This window comes from Neophocaena asiaeorientalis, unplaced genomic scaffold (genome assembly GCF_003031525.2).
Source record: "Neophocaena asiaeorientalis asiaeorientalis breed wild unplaced genomic scaffold, Neophocaena_asiaeorientalis_V1.1 scaffold79, whole genome shotgun sequence".
NCBI lineage: Eukaryota > Metazoa > Chordata > Mammalia > Artiodactyla > Phocoenidae > Neophocaena > Neophocaena asiaeorientalis.
In genome coordinates, this window is record NW_020175402.1 from 6563180 (window position 1) to 6576527 (window position 13348).

Consider the following 13348-nt stretch of genomic DNA (forward strand, 5'->3'; position numbering starts at 1 on the left):
TTCCTGATCTTAGAGGAAATGCTTTCAGTTTTTCACCATTGAGAATGCTGTTTGCTGTGGGTTTGTCATATATGGCCTTTATTATGTTGAAGTAGGTTCCCCCTATGTCCACTTTCTGGAGAGCTTAAATGGGTGTTGAATTTTGTCAAAAGGTTTTACTGCATCTATTGATATGATCTTATGGTTTTTATTCTTCAGTTTGTTACTATGGTGTATTACATTGTTGATTTGTGTATATTGAAGAATCCTTGCATCCCTGGGATAAATCCCACTTGATCATCGTGTATGATCCTTTTAATGTGTTGTTGGATTCTGTTTGCTAGTATTTTGTTGAGGATTTTTGCATCTATATTCATCAGTGATATTGGTCTGTAATTTTCTTTTTTTGTAGTATCTTTGTCTGGTTTTGGTATCAGGGTGATGGTGGCCTCATAGAATGAGTTTTTTGAGTTTTCCTTCCTGTGCAATGTTTTGGAAGAGTTTGAGAAGGATGGGTGTTAGCTCTTCTCTAAATGTTTGATAGAATTCACCTGTGAAGCCATCTGGTCCTGGACTTTTGTTTGTTGGAAGATTTTTAATCACAGTTTCAATTTCATTACTTGTGATTGGTCTGTTCATATTTTCTATTTCTTCCTGGTTCAGTCTATTTTGGATTTCCTCTTGGATTTCTTCAGTGATCTCTTGGTTATGTAGTAACGTATTTTTTAGCCTCCATGTGTTTGTGATTTTATGTTTTTTCCCCTGTAATTGATTTCTAATCTTATAGCATTGTGGTCGGAAAAGATGCTTGATATGATTTCAGTTTTCTTAAATTTACTGAGGCTTGATTTGTGACCCAGGATATGATCTGTCCTGGAGAATGTTCTGTGTGCACTTGAGAAGAAAGTGTAATCTGCTGTTTTTGGATGGAATGTCCTATAAATATCAAGTAAATCTATCTTGTCTACTGTTTCATATAAAGCTTGTGTTTCCTTATTAATTTTCATTTTGGATGATCCGTCCATTGGTTTAAGTGAGGTAAGTCCCCCAGTATTATTGTGTTACTGTCGATTTCATCTTTTATAGCTGTATGTGGTTGCCTTATGTATTGAGGTGCTCCTATGTTGGGTGCATATATATTTATAATTGTTATATCTTCTTCTTGGATTGATCCCTTGATCATTATGTAGTGTCCTTCCTTGCCTCTTGTAACATTCTTTATTTTAAAGTCTATTTTATCTGATATGAGTATTCTACTCCAGCTTTCTTTTGATTTCCATTTGCATGGAATATCTTTTTCCATCCCCTTACAGTCTGTATGTGTCCCTAGGTCTGAAGTGTATCTCTTGTAGACAGCATATATATGGGTCTTGTTTTTGTATCCATTCAGCAACCTATGTCTTTCGGTTGGAGCATTTAATCCATTCATGTTTAAGGTAATTATCGATATGTATGTTACTATTACCATTTTCTTAATTGTTTGGGGGCTTTTTTTGTAGATCCTTTTCTTCTTTTGTGTTTCCCACTTAGAGAAGTTCCTTTAGCATTTGTTGTAGAGCTGGTTTGGTGGTGCTGAATTCTCTTAGCTTTTGCTTGTGTGTAAAGGTTTTGATTTCTCCATAGAATCTGAATGAGATCCTTGCTAAGTAATCTTGGTTGTAGGTTCTTCCCTTTCATCACTTTAAGTATATCATGCCACTCCCTTCTGGCTTGTAGAGTTTCTGCTGAGAAATCAGCTGTTAACCTTGTGGGAGTTCACTTGTATGTTATTTGTCGTTTTTCCCCTGCCGCTTTTAATAATTTTTCCTTGTCTTTAATTTTTGCCAATTTGATTACTATGTATCTCAGCGTGTTTCTCCTTGGGTTTATCCTGTGTGGGACTCTCTGCACTTCCTGGACTTGGGTAGCTATTTCCTTTCCCGTGTTAGGGAAGTTTGCAACTATAATCTCTTGAAACATTTTCTCGGGTCCTTTCTCTGTCTCTTCTCCTTCTGGGACCCCTATAATGCAAATATTGTTGCGTTTAATGTTGTCCCAGAGGTCTCTTATCTCTTAGGCTGTCTTCATTTCTTTCCATTCTTTTTTCTTTATTCTGTTCCGCAGCAGTGAATTCTACCCTTCTGTCTTCCAGGTCACTTATCCATTCTTCTGCCTCAGTTATTCTGCTATTGATTCCTTCTAGTGTAGTGTTCATTTCAATTATTGTATTGTTCATCTCTGTTTGTTTGTTCTTTAATTCTTCTAGATCTTTGTTAAACATTTCTTGCATCTTCTCGATCTTTGCCTCCATTCTTTTTCCAAGGTCCTGGATCATCTTCACTATCATTATTCTGAATTCTTTTTCTGCAAGATTGCCTATCTCCACTTCATTTAGTTGTTCTTCTGGGGTTTTATCTTGTTCCTTCATCTGGAACATAGCCCTCTGCCTTTTCATCTTGTCCATCTTTCTGTGAATGTGGCTTTTTTCCCACAGGCTGCAGGATTGTTGTTCTTCTTGCTTCTGCTGCCTGCCCTCTGAGTTGTTTTTCTTGTCTTTCTTATTCACAGATGCCAAAATTGAAAGAAACGTTTCCTTCTGTAAACTGAGCTGTTAATTCATTACTGCAACCAGTATTTGTTGAGCATTTATACGTTAGGCCAAAGCAGTGTACAGGGTGGACACAGGCCCTATGCTCTGGAACTGACATTCTAGTCAGGAGAGACAGGCAATAAAACACATAAATGTATGAATTTCAGACAGTGATAAGTGCTATAAAGAAATTAAATAGGATCAAGAGTTAGACAATGTGGAATAACATGAAAAGTTGCTATTTTGGGGCTAGAATAGTCGTGAAAATCCCCTCTGAGAAAGTGACATTTTAGCTGAAGCCTGCATGATGGGAAGGAGACAGCTACATGGAGCTCCGGCTGGGTGTTTTCACATGAATCCTTTCAGTTAATCCTCACATCACCATAAAGTGGATGATGATATCCACCTTTAGGAAGCAGTGTAACTTGCCAATTAAAAGCACTTGCTTTGCAATTAGACAAGTAGAATTTGTATCCTAGCTCAACCATGTACTAGCTGGATAACTTTAAACAAATCACTCATCTCTGTAAGCCTCTTTTCCTGTGTGTAAAATGGGGATAATACTACATACCACTGCAAGATTTGAGGGAGGATGGAGTGAAATGATGTCAGTAAAGCGCTTGGTGCATTCATAGACATTCAGTTAACGTTAGTATACTTCCCGTGTCTCTCTCTTGTGGTCTAGAGTGTAGAATTTGAGTTTGGTAAATAATGAGAGGTTGCTTCAAGTTTTCTGGCAGTGGTGATAAAGTGGCCTAATTAAAGCAGTGGTTTTGGAAGATGGTTCCTAAAGCTGTATGCTGCACCTATTAAAGGAGAGGCTGCCTGGAGACAGGAATACAGCTACGGGAAGTCTGGGGGGTTGCTTGTGAAGACCTGAGGTGTAGCCTGAGGAAACAAGAAGAAAGAGCTGTGTCAGGAGAGACAGTGATGGACGAACAGGACTTGGCTGTGACGCGGACTACAAAGGAAGTGTGGGGACTTTCCTTTAAGATTGCGCACACAGTGAGCCAAGGATGTTTAGAAAAGAAGTATTTGCAGATGGGAGGGAACCCTTTAAGTGGTCACTACCATGGAAACAACCTAACTGTCTATCAGTAGGGAACATGTTTGTAAATTATGGTACATCCAATTAAGGCAATTCTGTGCAGCCATTAAAAAAAGCTTCTGATGGGAATAATCTACATGATAAATCGGTAAATGAAAAAATGCAGTGCAATATGGTATAAATAATATGCTACTGCTTATGGGAGGGAAAAGGGTTGTATGTACAGCTATGTAGGAATAGGCTTATATGTGAATATACTAACTCTGAATGGGTACTTAGAAAAACAAAAACAAAAAACCACCAGTGGTGGCCTGGGGTGAAGAGGCCTGGGATGCAGGCTGTGGTTAGGAGTGGGAGGGAGACCAACAACTCATTGATCTCCATTTTAAAGATTTAAAATTTTGTAGCATGTGCATATCAAAAAAATGTTTTTAATCATTCAAAATAAATTATTTAAAAAGTTGTTAGGGCCATCCTGACCACAGAAGCCCATGTTTGGTTTGAGTACAGCCCCTACAAAAAACGGAAAGGAAGCAGTCATTTTTAAATATCCTAGCATGTAAGAGAAATACAGAGGCATTATGAAGTACAAGATAAAGCATGTGGGCTCTGGAGTTAGAGAGACCTGGATCTTCATTCCAACACTTGCTAGTTTCATGACCTTCAGCAAGTCACTTAACCTCTGAGCCTTAGCTTTCTCTTCTGAAAAATACCTTTTTAAGGTCACTGAGATAAAGATAATATTTGCCTGGCACATAGTGGCTATTCCAAAACGGTAGATATTATATTTTTATACATCTAAGACAGTCAGCCAAGATACAAATTACTTCTTATTGACTAGACAGTGGAGTATAGTGAGGAGAAGTATTGACTTTGGAATTAGATTTCCTGGGTTTGAACCTGCTCCATCACTTACTAGTGTGCAGTCAAGTTACTGAATCGCTGTGTGCCTCGGTTTCCTCATTTGTAAAATGAGGCTAATAATAGTTGTACCTCATAGGGTTGTTGAGAGGAATAAATGAGTTAATGTACATAAAATGTGAGTTTCACAGTGTGCATTTCAAATTAAGTTGTCACTACCATGGAAACAATCTAAATGTCCTTCAATAGGGAGCAGGTTAAATAAATTATAGTACATCCCATTAAGGTAATGCTTTACAGTTATTTTTAAAAGCTTCTGCTGGGAATATCTACGTGATAAACTGGTAAATGAAAAAGCTCAGTGCAGTATGCTGTAAATAATTTGTAGAAAAAAGTGCCTGGCACATAATAAGCACCAGATAATTATTTGCTATTGTTATTGTTTATTTACTATAATTATTTCTGCTTGTGTTTTTATTATCTTTCCAGACAAGTAGACCTGAGAACTTTTTTTTTTTTTTTTCTTGCGGTACGCAGGCCTCTCACTGTTGTGGCCTCTCCCGTTGCGGAGCACAGGCTCCGGACGTGCAGGCTCAGCGGCCATGGCTCACGGGCCCAGCCGCTCCGCGGCATGTGGGATCTTCCCGGACCGGGGAATGAACCCGTGTCCCCTGCATCGGCAGGCGGACTGAGAACCTTTTTGTAATCCATCCATAATTACTACATTTTGGGACATGGCAAGAGGAGGTGGGGAGCCAGAATAGGGTTTTACTGTTTGCATATATGTGCATGTATGTGTACCTGAGGTAACATTTACATACAGTGATATGCACAGACGTTAAACAGTTCAGTTTTTTGTTTGTTTGTTTGTTTGTTTTTTGCGGTACGCGGGCCTCTCACTGTTGTGGCCTCTCCCGTTGTGGAGCACAGGCTCCGGACGCGCAGGCTCAGCGGCCATGGCTCATGGGCCCAGCTGCTCCGCGGCATGTGGGATCCTCCCAGACCGGGGCACGAACCCGTGTACCCTGCATCAGCAGGCGGACTCTCAACCACTGCGCCACCAGGGAAGCCCAAGAGTTCAATTTTTTATTGGTTTTGACGAATGTATCTACCTGTGTAACCAAGACACATTTGGGTTCAGAACATTTTCATCACTCCTGAAACTTTCTTCATAGCCTTTGCCAGTCCATCCCTATCCCTCTAGGCAGCCACTGCTCTGATTTCTGTTATCATAGCTTAGTTTTACCTGTTCTTGGACTTCATATAAATGGAAGCATATAGTCATACCCTTTTGTGTCTGAACATGTTTTTCAGATTCATCCATGTTATATGAATCCATAGTTCACTGTTTTTTATTGTTGAGTAGTATTCCATTGTATGAATATACCGCAATTAGTTTATCCTTTCATTTGTTGATGGACAGTTGAGTTGATTCCAGTTGGGGGCAAATATGGATAAAGCTGCTTTAAACATTCATGTGCGAGTCTTTCTGTGGACATATGTTTTCACTTATCTTGGGTAAACACCTAAGAGTGGAACTGCTGTGTCATAGGATAAAGGGATGGTTAACTTTATAAGCAACTGTGAAAGCTACAGTACCATTTTGAGAAAACACTGGTAAGAAAAGAGGCCCCATGTGGAAAGAGTGTTAAGCTGGAAATCATAACAATGTCTCCTCCCTCTTCCACCTTCTTCAGAGACAGAAAAGGAGGAGGAAGGGGGTGGGAGGGAGGTAGAAAAAAATAGATTCTTAGGTTTAGTAGAGGAGGAGCTTTTCAAAAAGGTTTAGCCCTCTTGGCACGCAAATTCTTTTTTTTTTGGATTAAAAAAATTGTTATTGAAGTATAGTTGATTTACAATGTTGTGTTTCGGTGTACAGCAAAGTGATTCAGTTATACATACATGTATATATCTGTTCTTTAGATTCTTTTCCATTATAGGTTATTACAAGATACTGAGTATAGTTCCCTATGCTATACAGTAAGTCCTTGTTGGTTATTTTATATATAATAGTGTGTATATTTTAATCCCAAACTCCTAATTTATCCCTCCCCCCAACGCTTTCCCCTTTGGTAACCATAAGTTTGTTTTCTATGTTTGTGAGCCTATTTCTGTTTTATAAATAAGTTCATTTGTATCATTTTTTTAGATTCCACATATAAGCGATATCATATGGTATTTGTCTTTCTCTGTCTGACTTGCTTCACTTGATAATCTCTACGTCCATACATGTTGCTACAAATGGCATTATTTCATTCTTTTTAATGGTTGAGTAATAGTCCATTGTGTATATATTGGCACACAAATTCTTAATAACAACTTATAATGTACTTTTATTTCTAAAATCTCTTTTGATCTTCACAGCAGTGCTACAGTGGAGGCAGAGCACATCTTACAGGGTAGCCTGTTATAAAAATGAGAAAACGAAAGCTCAGAAAAGTCAGAATGACTTGCCCAAGGTTCCACAGCCAGCCACTGTCTGAGCTGGGACCTGAACCCCAATCTTCAGACAGGAAGTCTTTGCCTTCAGTCCTAGTTCAAGCACTTATTAGCATAGAACCTTGGCAAATTATTATTTTTTTAAGGTTTCTTTTTATTTAATTAATTTATTTACTTTTATTTTTTTGGCTGCATTGGGTCTTAGTTGTGGCACACTGGATCTTTTGTTGCAGTACATGGGCTTCTCTCTAGTTGTGGTGTGCAGGCTCCAGGGCACATGGGCTCTGTAGTTTGTTGCACTAGGCTCTCTAGTTGAGGTGCATGAGCTCAGTAGTTGTGGCGCACGGGCTTAGTTGCACTGTAGCATGTGGGATCTTAGTTCCCTGACCAGGGATCGAACCCGCATCCCCTGAATTAGAAGGTGGATTCTTTACCACTGGGCCACCAGGGAAATCCCTTTGGAAAATTATTTAACCTCTCTGGACCTCACTTTTCTGAACTATACAGTGAGTATAATAATAGTACCTACATCCGATACTGAGAGGTGTGATTGAGGTAACAGTTGCATTATGTGCTTGGCATATAGTACAAGTGCAATAAACGTTAGCTGAGTCTGAATCTAAGGTAGATAAATATGTCTGGGCTGAAGAAAGTGTTAGTAAACTAGCCAATAATATGCCTGGTATGAGGGTGACGTGTATGAAAGACTTAGGTGACACAATCATGTTCCCTCTCTTTGTTTTGTCCATATTCCTACCTGGAAGTGAATCCAGCCAGGGACTCTTCTCTTTCCTAATTCTCTTCTCCTCCTTCTGCCCTCCCCACAGTATCTCAAAGTTTTGCCTCAATGAAATGTGGCCCTGCTCATAAAAAAGTTGGGGGCCTCTGCTTATAATGCAAATGACTTATATAAAGAGGTGGAGAAGGATGGTCACCTAGCACATGGCTTGCTGCAGAATTCTTTATGAAAATAATCTCAATTCTCTAAATGCCCCTCTGAGTCAGTGTACAGTACCAGTAGTTTTGAGTCCTTGGGCAAATCACTCACTTTCCCTGAGCCTGAGTCTTACCTGGGAGTGCTAATAAGTTTCTGCCGTTTCTATTTATATTCATAGGGCTTGTGTAAGCATCAAAAAAGAAAGTTTTGAAAGCCATTTATGAGCTATAAAATGCTGTATACATGTGCATAGTTATTGTCACTCTTGTTGAACCTGTGGGTACACTCCTGCCTCCTTTTTCTCATCCACTCCTGTCACTGACCCAATGCTGGGGAAACTGGACTTGTCCAACTATTTTAGAAGGAGCTTTGTTCCCAGGGGATTAATTTTATTAATTAAGAGATCACTGTAAGGGAATTGGGTTTTTGCTTTAGAACGTGCAGCTGCAGAGCAAAGCTGCATCTACAACATTTGCCCATGAGGTTTCCTAAGAGGCATGGTGATGAGTTGTGTCTCCTTCTGCAGACTGACGACAGCAACGGGGACTTGGACCCAGGAGTCTTGCTGACAGCTCAGACCATCACATCTGAGACCACCAGCAGCACCACCACAACTCAAATTACCAAGGTAACAGAGAGCTAGAAATTCCTTCTGAAATCCAGTGGCATGCCAAGCTTGCTGCCTCTCTGCAAGAACCCTGGTCCATAAGCAAGGGTTTTCAGCTTCTTCCCTATTGAGCCAAATTTTTCCCAGTGTCCAGGGTGGAAAGGCCCTGTTGCTTTCCCTAGCAATAAACCCAGGGAGACCCTGAGCATCCCTGTCTACTTCATGGTCTCATTAAAGTCACATGTGGTTGTTCTCTTTACACATTCGTCTGTCTCCCTGGTCAGTGAGTCCCCTTTCTGGCTGTGGAGGTCAGCCTAAAAATTCAGTTTAAAAAGTCAGACGCAGAGTTCGCATCTCCCCACAACTAGGGTGCCTGCCGAATGCTGGTGTGGGACCCTGATGCCCAAGGAGATGGGAAGAGCCCCCAAGCGAACCGGTAGGATGTGGGGAGACTGAGAGGGGAGGAGAAGTGGAGGCTGGACAGGACCAGCGCCCCTGAGGGCAGGGGTTCTGATGCCTGGAGGGACCCTTGGGGGCTCGGGTCAGGGGGGAGCATGCCCAGCGTTTCCCCTGCCCAATGGGCCGGGGAAGTCTGCCTGGCACTCGGGCGGGTCCTACGCCCTCAGAGGTCCCCTCTGGGCTGGGTTGGTCCTGGGGTCGTAGGAGGGAGGCCAGGAGAGAACAGGAAAGGCAGGCGGGAGGGACCCTCCAGGACCGGAGGAGCAGGAAAGGAGCGAAGGGTGTTTGCCCCGCCCACTCGAGCCCAGGAAGCCAAGGGTGTTCACTGCCCTCTGAGACCAGAGGCAGGAGGCAGGGGGCACTGGGCCCCTTCTGTTCTGTTGAGCCTAGGCCCCACCACGCCTCCTTCATTCCCAGGGCCTTTTCCAGCCCTGTGGGTCCTAAGCATAGGCCCCGCCCACCACCCAAACCTCACCCCTGCTTAGGGCCGCCCTCCACGTCCAAGGCCTTTTTCCACTTTTTTTTCTCCTCTTTTTTACTATTGTGGTTCTGTTTTACCTTCCAGTTGTTGTTTCATCTATATTTTTATATTTTTTCTGACATATCTGTTAGTTACCTCGTCTAATTTTATTTTTTACTTTGTTATTGTTCTCCTTTTTTTTTTTTTTTTTTTTTTGCCACCTGGCATGGGCTTGTGGGATCTTGGTTCACGAGCCAGGGGTCGGCCTGAAGTCCCTGTGGTGGGAGCTCTGAGTCCAAACTACTGGACTAACAGAGACCCTCAGACCCCAGGGAACATTCATCAGAATGAGGTCTCCCTGAGGTCTTCATCTCAGCACCAAGACCCAGCTCTTCCCAACAGCCCACAAACTCCAGTGTTGGAAGCCTCAGTCCAAACAACCAGTAAGACAGGAACACAATCCCACTCATAAAAAAAAGAAAATAAAAAATAAGACAGCAGCGCTTCCCTGATGGCGCAGTGGTTGAGAGTCCACCTGCCAACGCAGGGGACGTGGGTTCGTGCCCCAGTCTGGGAGGATCCCGCATGCCGCGGAGCGGCTGGGCCCGTGGGCCATGGCCGCTGAGCCTGTGCGTCTGGAGCTTGTGCTCCGCAACGGGAGAGGCCACAACAGTGAGAGGCCCGCGCACCACTAAAAAAAAAAGAGAGAGAGAGAGACAGCAAAAAAATATGTCACAGATGAAGTAGCAAGGTAAAAATCTACAAGACCAAATAAATGAAGAGAAAATAGGCAATCTACCTGAAAAAGAAATCAGAGTAATGATAGTAAAGATGATCCAGAATGTCGGAAATAGAATGGAGACACGGATTGAGAAAATACAAGAAATGTTTAACAAAGATCTAGAAGAACTAAAGAACAAACAAACAGAGATGAACAACACAATAACTGAAATGAAAAGTACACTAGAAGGAATCAATAACAGAATAACTGAGGCAGAAGAATGAATAAGTGAGCTGGAAGACAGAATGGTGGAAATAACTGCCGAGGAGCAGAATAAAGAAAAAAGAATGAAAAGAATTGAAGACAGTCTCAGAGACCTCTGGGACAACACTAAATGCACCAACATTCTAATTATAGGGGTCCCAGAAGAAGAAGAGAAATAGAAAGGGTCTGAGAAAATATTTCAAGAGATTATAGTGGAAAACTTACCTAACATAGGAAAGGAAATTGCCACCCAAATCCAGGAAGCACAGAGAGTCCCATACAGGATAAACCCTAGGAGAAACACACCAAGACACATATTAATCAAACTAACAAAAATTAAATTCAAAGAAAAAATATTAAAAGCAGCAAGGGAAAAACCAAAAATAACCCACAAAGGAATCCCCATTAGGTTATCAGCTGATTTTTCGGCAGAAACTCTGCAGGCCAGAAGGGAGTGGCAGGACATACTTAAAGTGATGAAAGAGAAAAACCTACAACCAAGATTACTCTATCCAGCAAGTATCTCATTCAGATTCGAGGGAAAAATCAAAAGCTTTTCAGACAATCAAAAGCTAAGAGAATTCAGTACCACCAAACCAGCTTTACAACAAATGCTAAAGAAACTTCTCTAGGCGGGAAACACAATAGAAGAAAAAGACCCACAAAAACAACCCCCAAACAATAAAGAAAATGGTAATGGGGGCTCCCCTGGTGGTGCAGTGGTTAAGAATCCGCCTGCCAATGCAGGGAACACGGGTTCAAGCCCTGGTCCAGGAAGATCCCACATGCCGCAGAGCAACTAAGCCCATGTGCCACAACTACTGAGCCTGCGTTCTAGGGCCTTCGAGCCACAGCTACTGAGCCCACGCACCACAACTACTGAAAGCTGCACACCTAGGACCCATGCTGTGCAACAAGAGAAGCCACCACAATGAGAAGCCTGTTGACACAATTAGAGAAAACCCGCGTGCAGCAACGAAGACCCAAAGCAGCCAAAAATAAATATATAAAATAAATAAATTTAAAAAAAGAGAAAATGGTAATAGGAACATACATATCAATAATAACCTTAAATGTAAATGGATTAAATGCCCCACCCAAAAGACACAGACTGGCTGAATGGATACAGAAACAAGACCCATATATATGCTGTCTACAAGAGACCCACTTCAGACCTAGGGACACGTACAGACTGAAAATGAGGGGATGGAAAAAGATATTCCATGCAAATGGAAATCAAAAGAAAGCCAGAGTATCAATACTCGTATCAGATAAAATAGACTTTAAAATAAAGACTGTTGCAAGAGATAAGGAAGGACACTGCATAATGATCAAGGGATCAATCCAAGAAGATGATATAACAATTATAAATGTTTATGCACCCAACATAGGAGCACCTCAATACGTAAGGCAAATGCTAACAACCAGGAAAGTGGAAATAGGCAGTAACACAAAAATAGTATGGGACTTTAACACCACACTTACACCAATGGACATACCATCCAAACAGAAAATAACTAAGGAAACACAAGCTTTAAATGGTACAATAGACCAGGTAGATTTAATTGATATTTATAGAACATTCCACCCAGAAGTGGAAGAGTACACTTTCTTCTCAAGTGCACATGGAACGTTCTCCAGGATATATCACATTGGGTCACAAATCAAGCCTTGGAAAATTTAAGAAAATTGAAATCATATCAAGTATCTTTTTTGACCACAATGCTATGAAATTGGAAATCAACTACAGGAAAAAAATACTGTAAAAACCACAAATACTTGGAGGCTAAAAAATGTGTTACTAAATAACCAAGACATCACTGAAGAAATCAAAGAAGAAATAAAAAAATACACAGAAACAATGAAAACACAGTGACCCAAAACCTATGAGATGCAGCAAAAGCAGTTCTAAGAGGGAAGTTTATAGCAATTCAGTCTCACCTCAAGAAATAGAAAAATCTCAAATAAACAACCTAACCCTACACCTAAATCAATGAGAGAAAGAAGAACAAAGAAAACCCAAAGTCAGTAGAAGGAAAGAAATCATAAAGATCAGAGCAGAAGTAAATGAAATAGAAATGAAGAAAACAGTAGCAAGGATCAATAAAACTGAAAGCTGTTTCTTTGAGAAGATAAACAAAATAGGTAAACCCTTAGCCAGACTCATCAAGAAAAAAAGGGAGAGGATGCAAATCAATAAAATAAGAAATGAAAAAGGAGAAATCATAGCTGACACCACAGAAATACAAAGGATTATAAGAGACTACTACAAACAACTATATGCCAATAAAATTGACAACCACAAAGAAATGGACAAATTCTTAGAAAGGTACAATTTCCCAAGACTGAATCAGGAAGAATTAGAAAATATAAACAGACCTATCACAAGTAATGAAATTGAAACTGTAATTAAAAATCCTCCAACAAATGAAAGTCCAGGACCAGATGGCTTCACAGCCGAATTCTATCAAACATTTAGAGAAGAGCTAACACCCATCCTTCTCAAACTCTCCAAAAATATTGCAGAGGGAGGAACACTCCCAAATTCATTCTACGCCGCCACCATCACCCTGAAACCAAAACCAGAAAAAGATATCACAAAAAAATTACAGACCAATATCACTGATGAACATAGATGCAAAAATCCTGAACAAAATACTAGCAGACAGAATCCAGCAACATATTGAAAGGATCAGACACCATCATCAAGTGGGATTTATCCCAGGGATGCAAGAATTCTTCAATATCCGCAAATCAATCAATGTGGTACACCATATTAGCAAATTAAGGAATAAAAACCATATGATCATCTCAATAGATGCAGAAAAAGCTTTTGACAAAATTCAACATCCATTTATGATAAAAACTCTCCAGAAAATGGGCATAGAGGGAAACTACCTCAACATAATAAAGGCCATATATGACAAACCCACAGCAAACATCATAGTCAATGGTGAAAAACTGAAAGCATTTCTACTAAGATCAGGAACATAAAAAAAAAAAA

At 40.7% G+C, this 13348-nt stretch overlaps 1 protein-coding gene across 7 annotated transcripts in view; it reads left to right on the top strand.

The window, feature by feature from the left end:
* The window catches only part of EPB41 (erythrocyte membrane protein band 4.1), a 197805-nt gene that overhangs the window by 172070 nt on the left and 12387 nt on the right, over positions 1-13348 (top strand). For all 7 annotated transcript variants that reach the window (XM_024766763.1, XM_024766760.1, XM_024766764.1 and 4 more), the window contains one exon: positions 8360-8461. In XM_024766763.1, coding sequence (XP_024622531.1) covers positions 8360-8461 — 102 coding nt within the window. The remainder of the gene's footprint in view (positions 1-8359; positions 8462-13348) is intronic.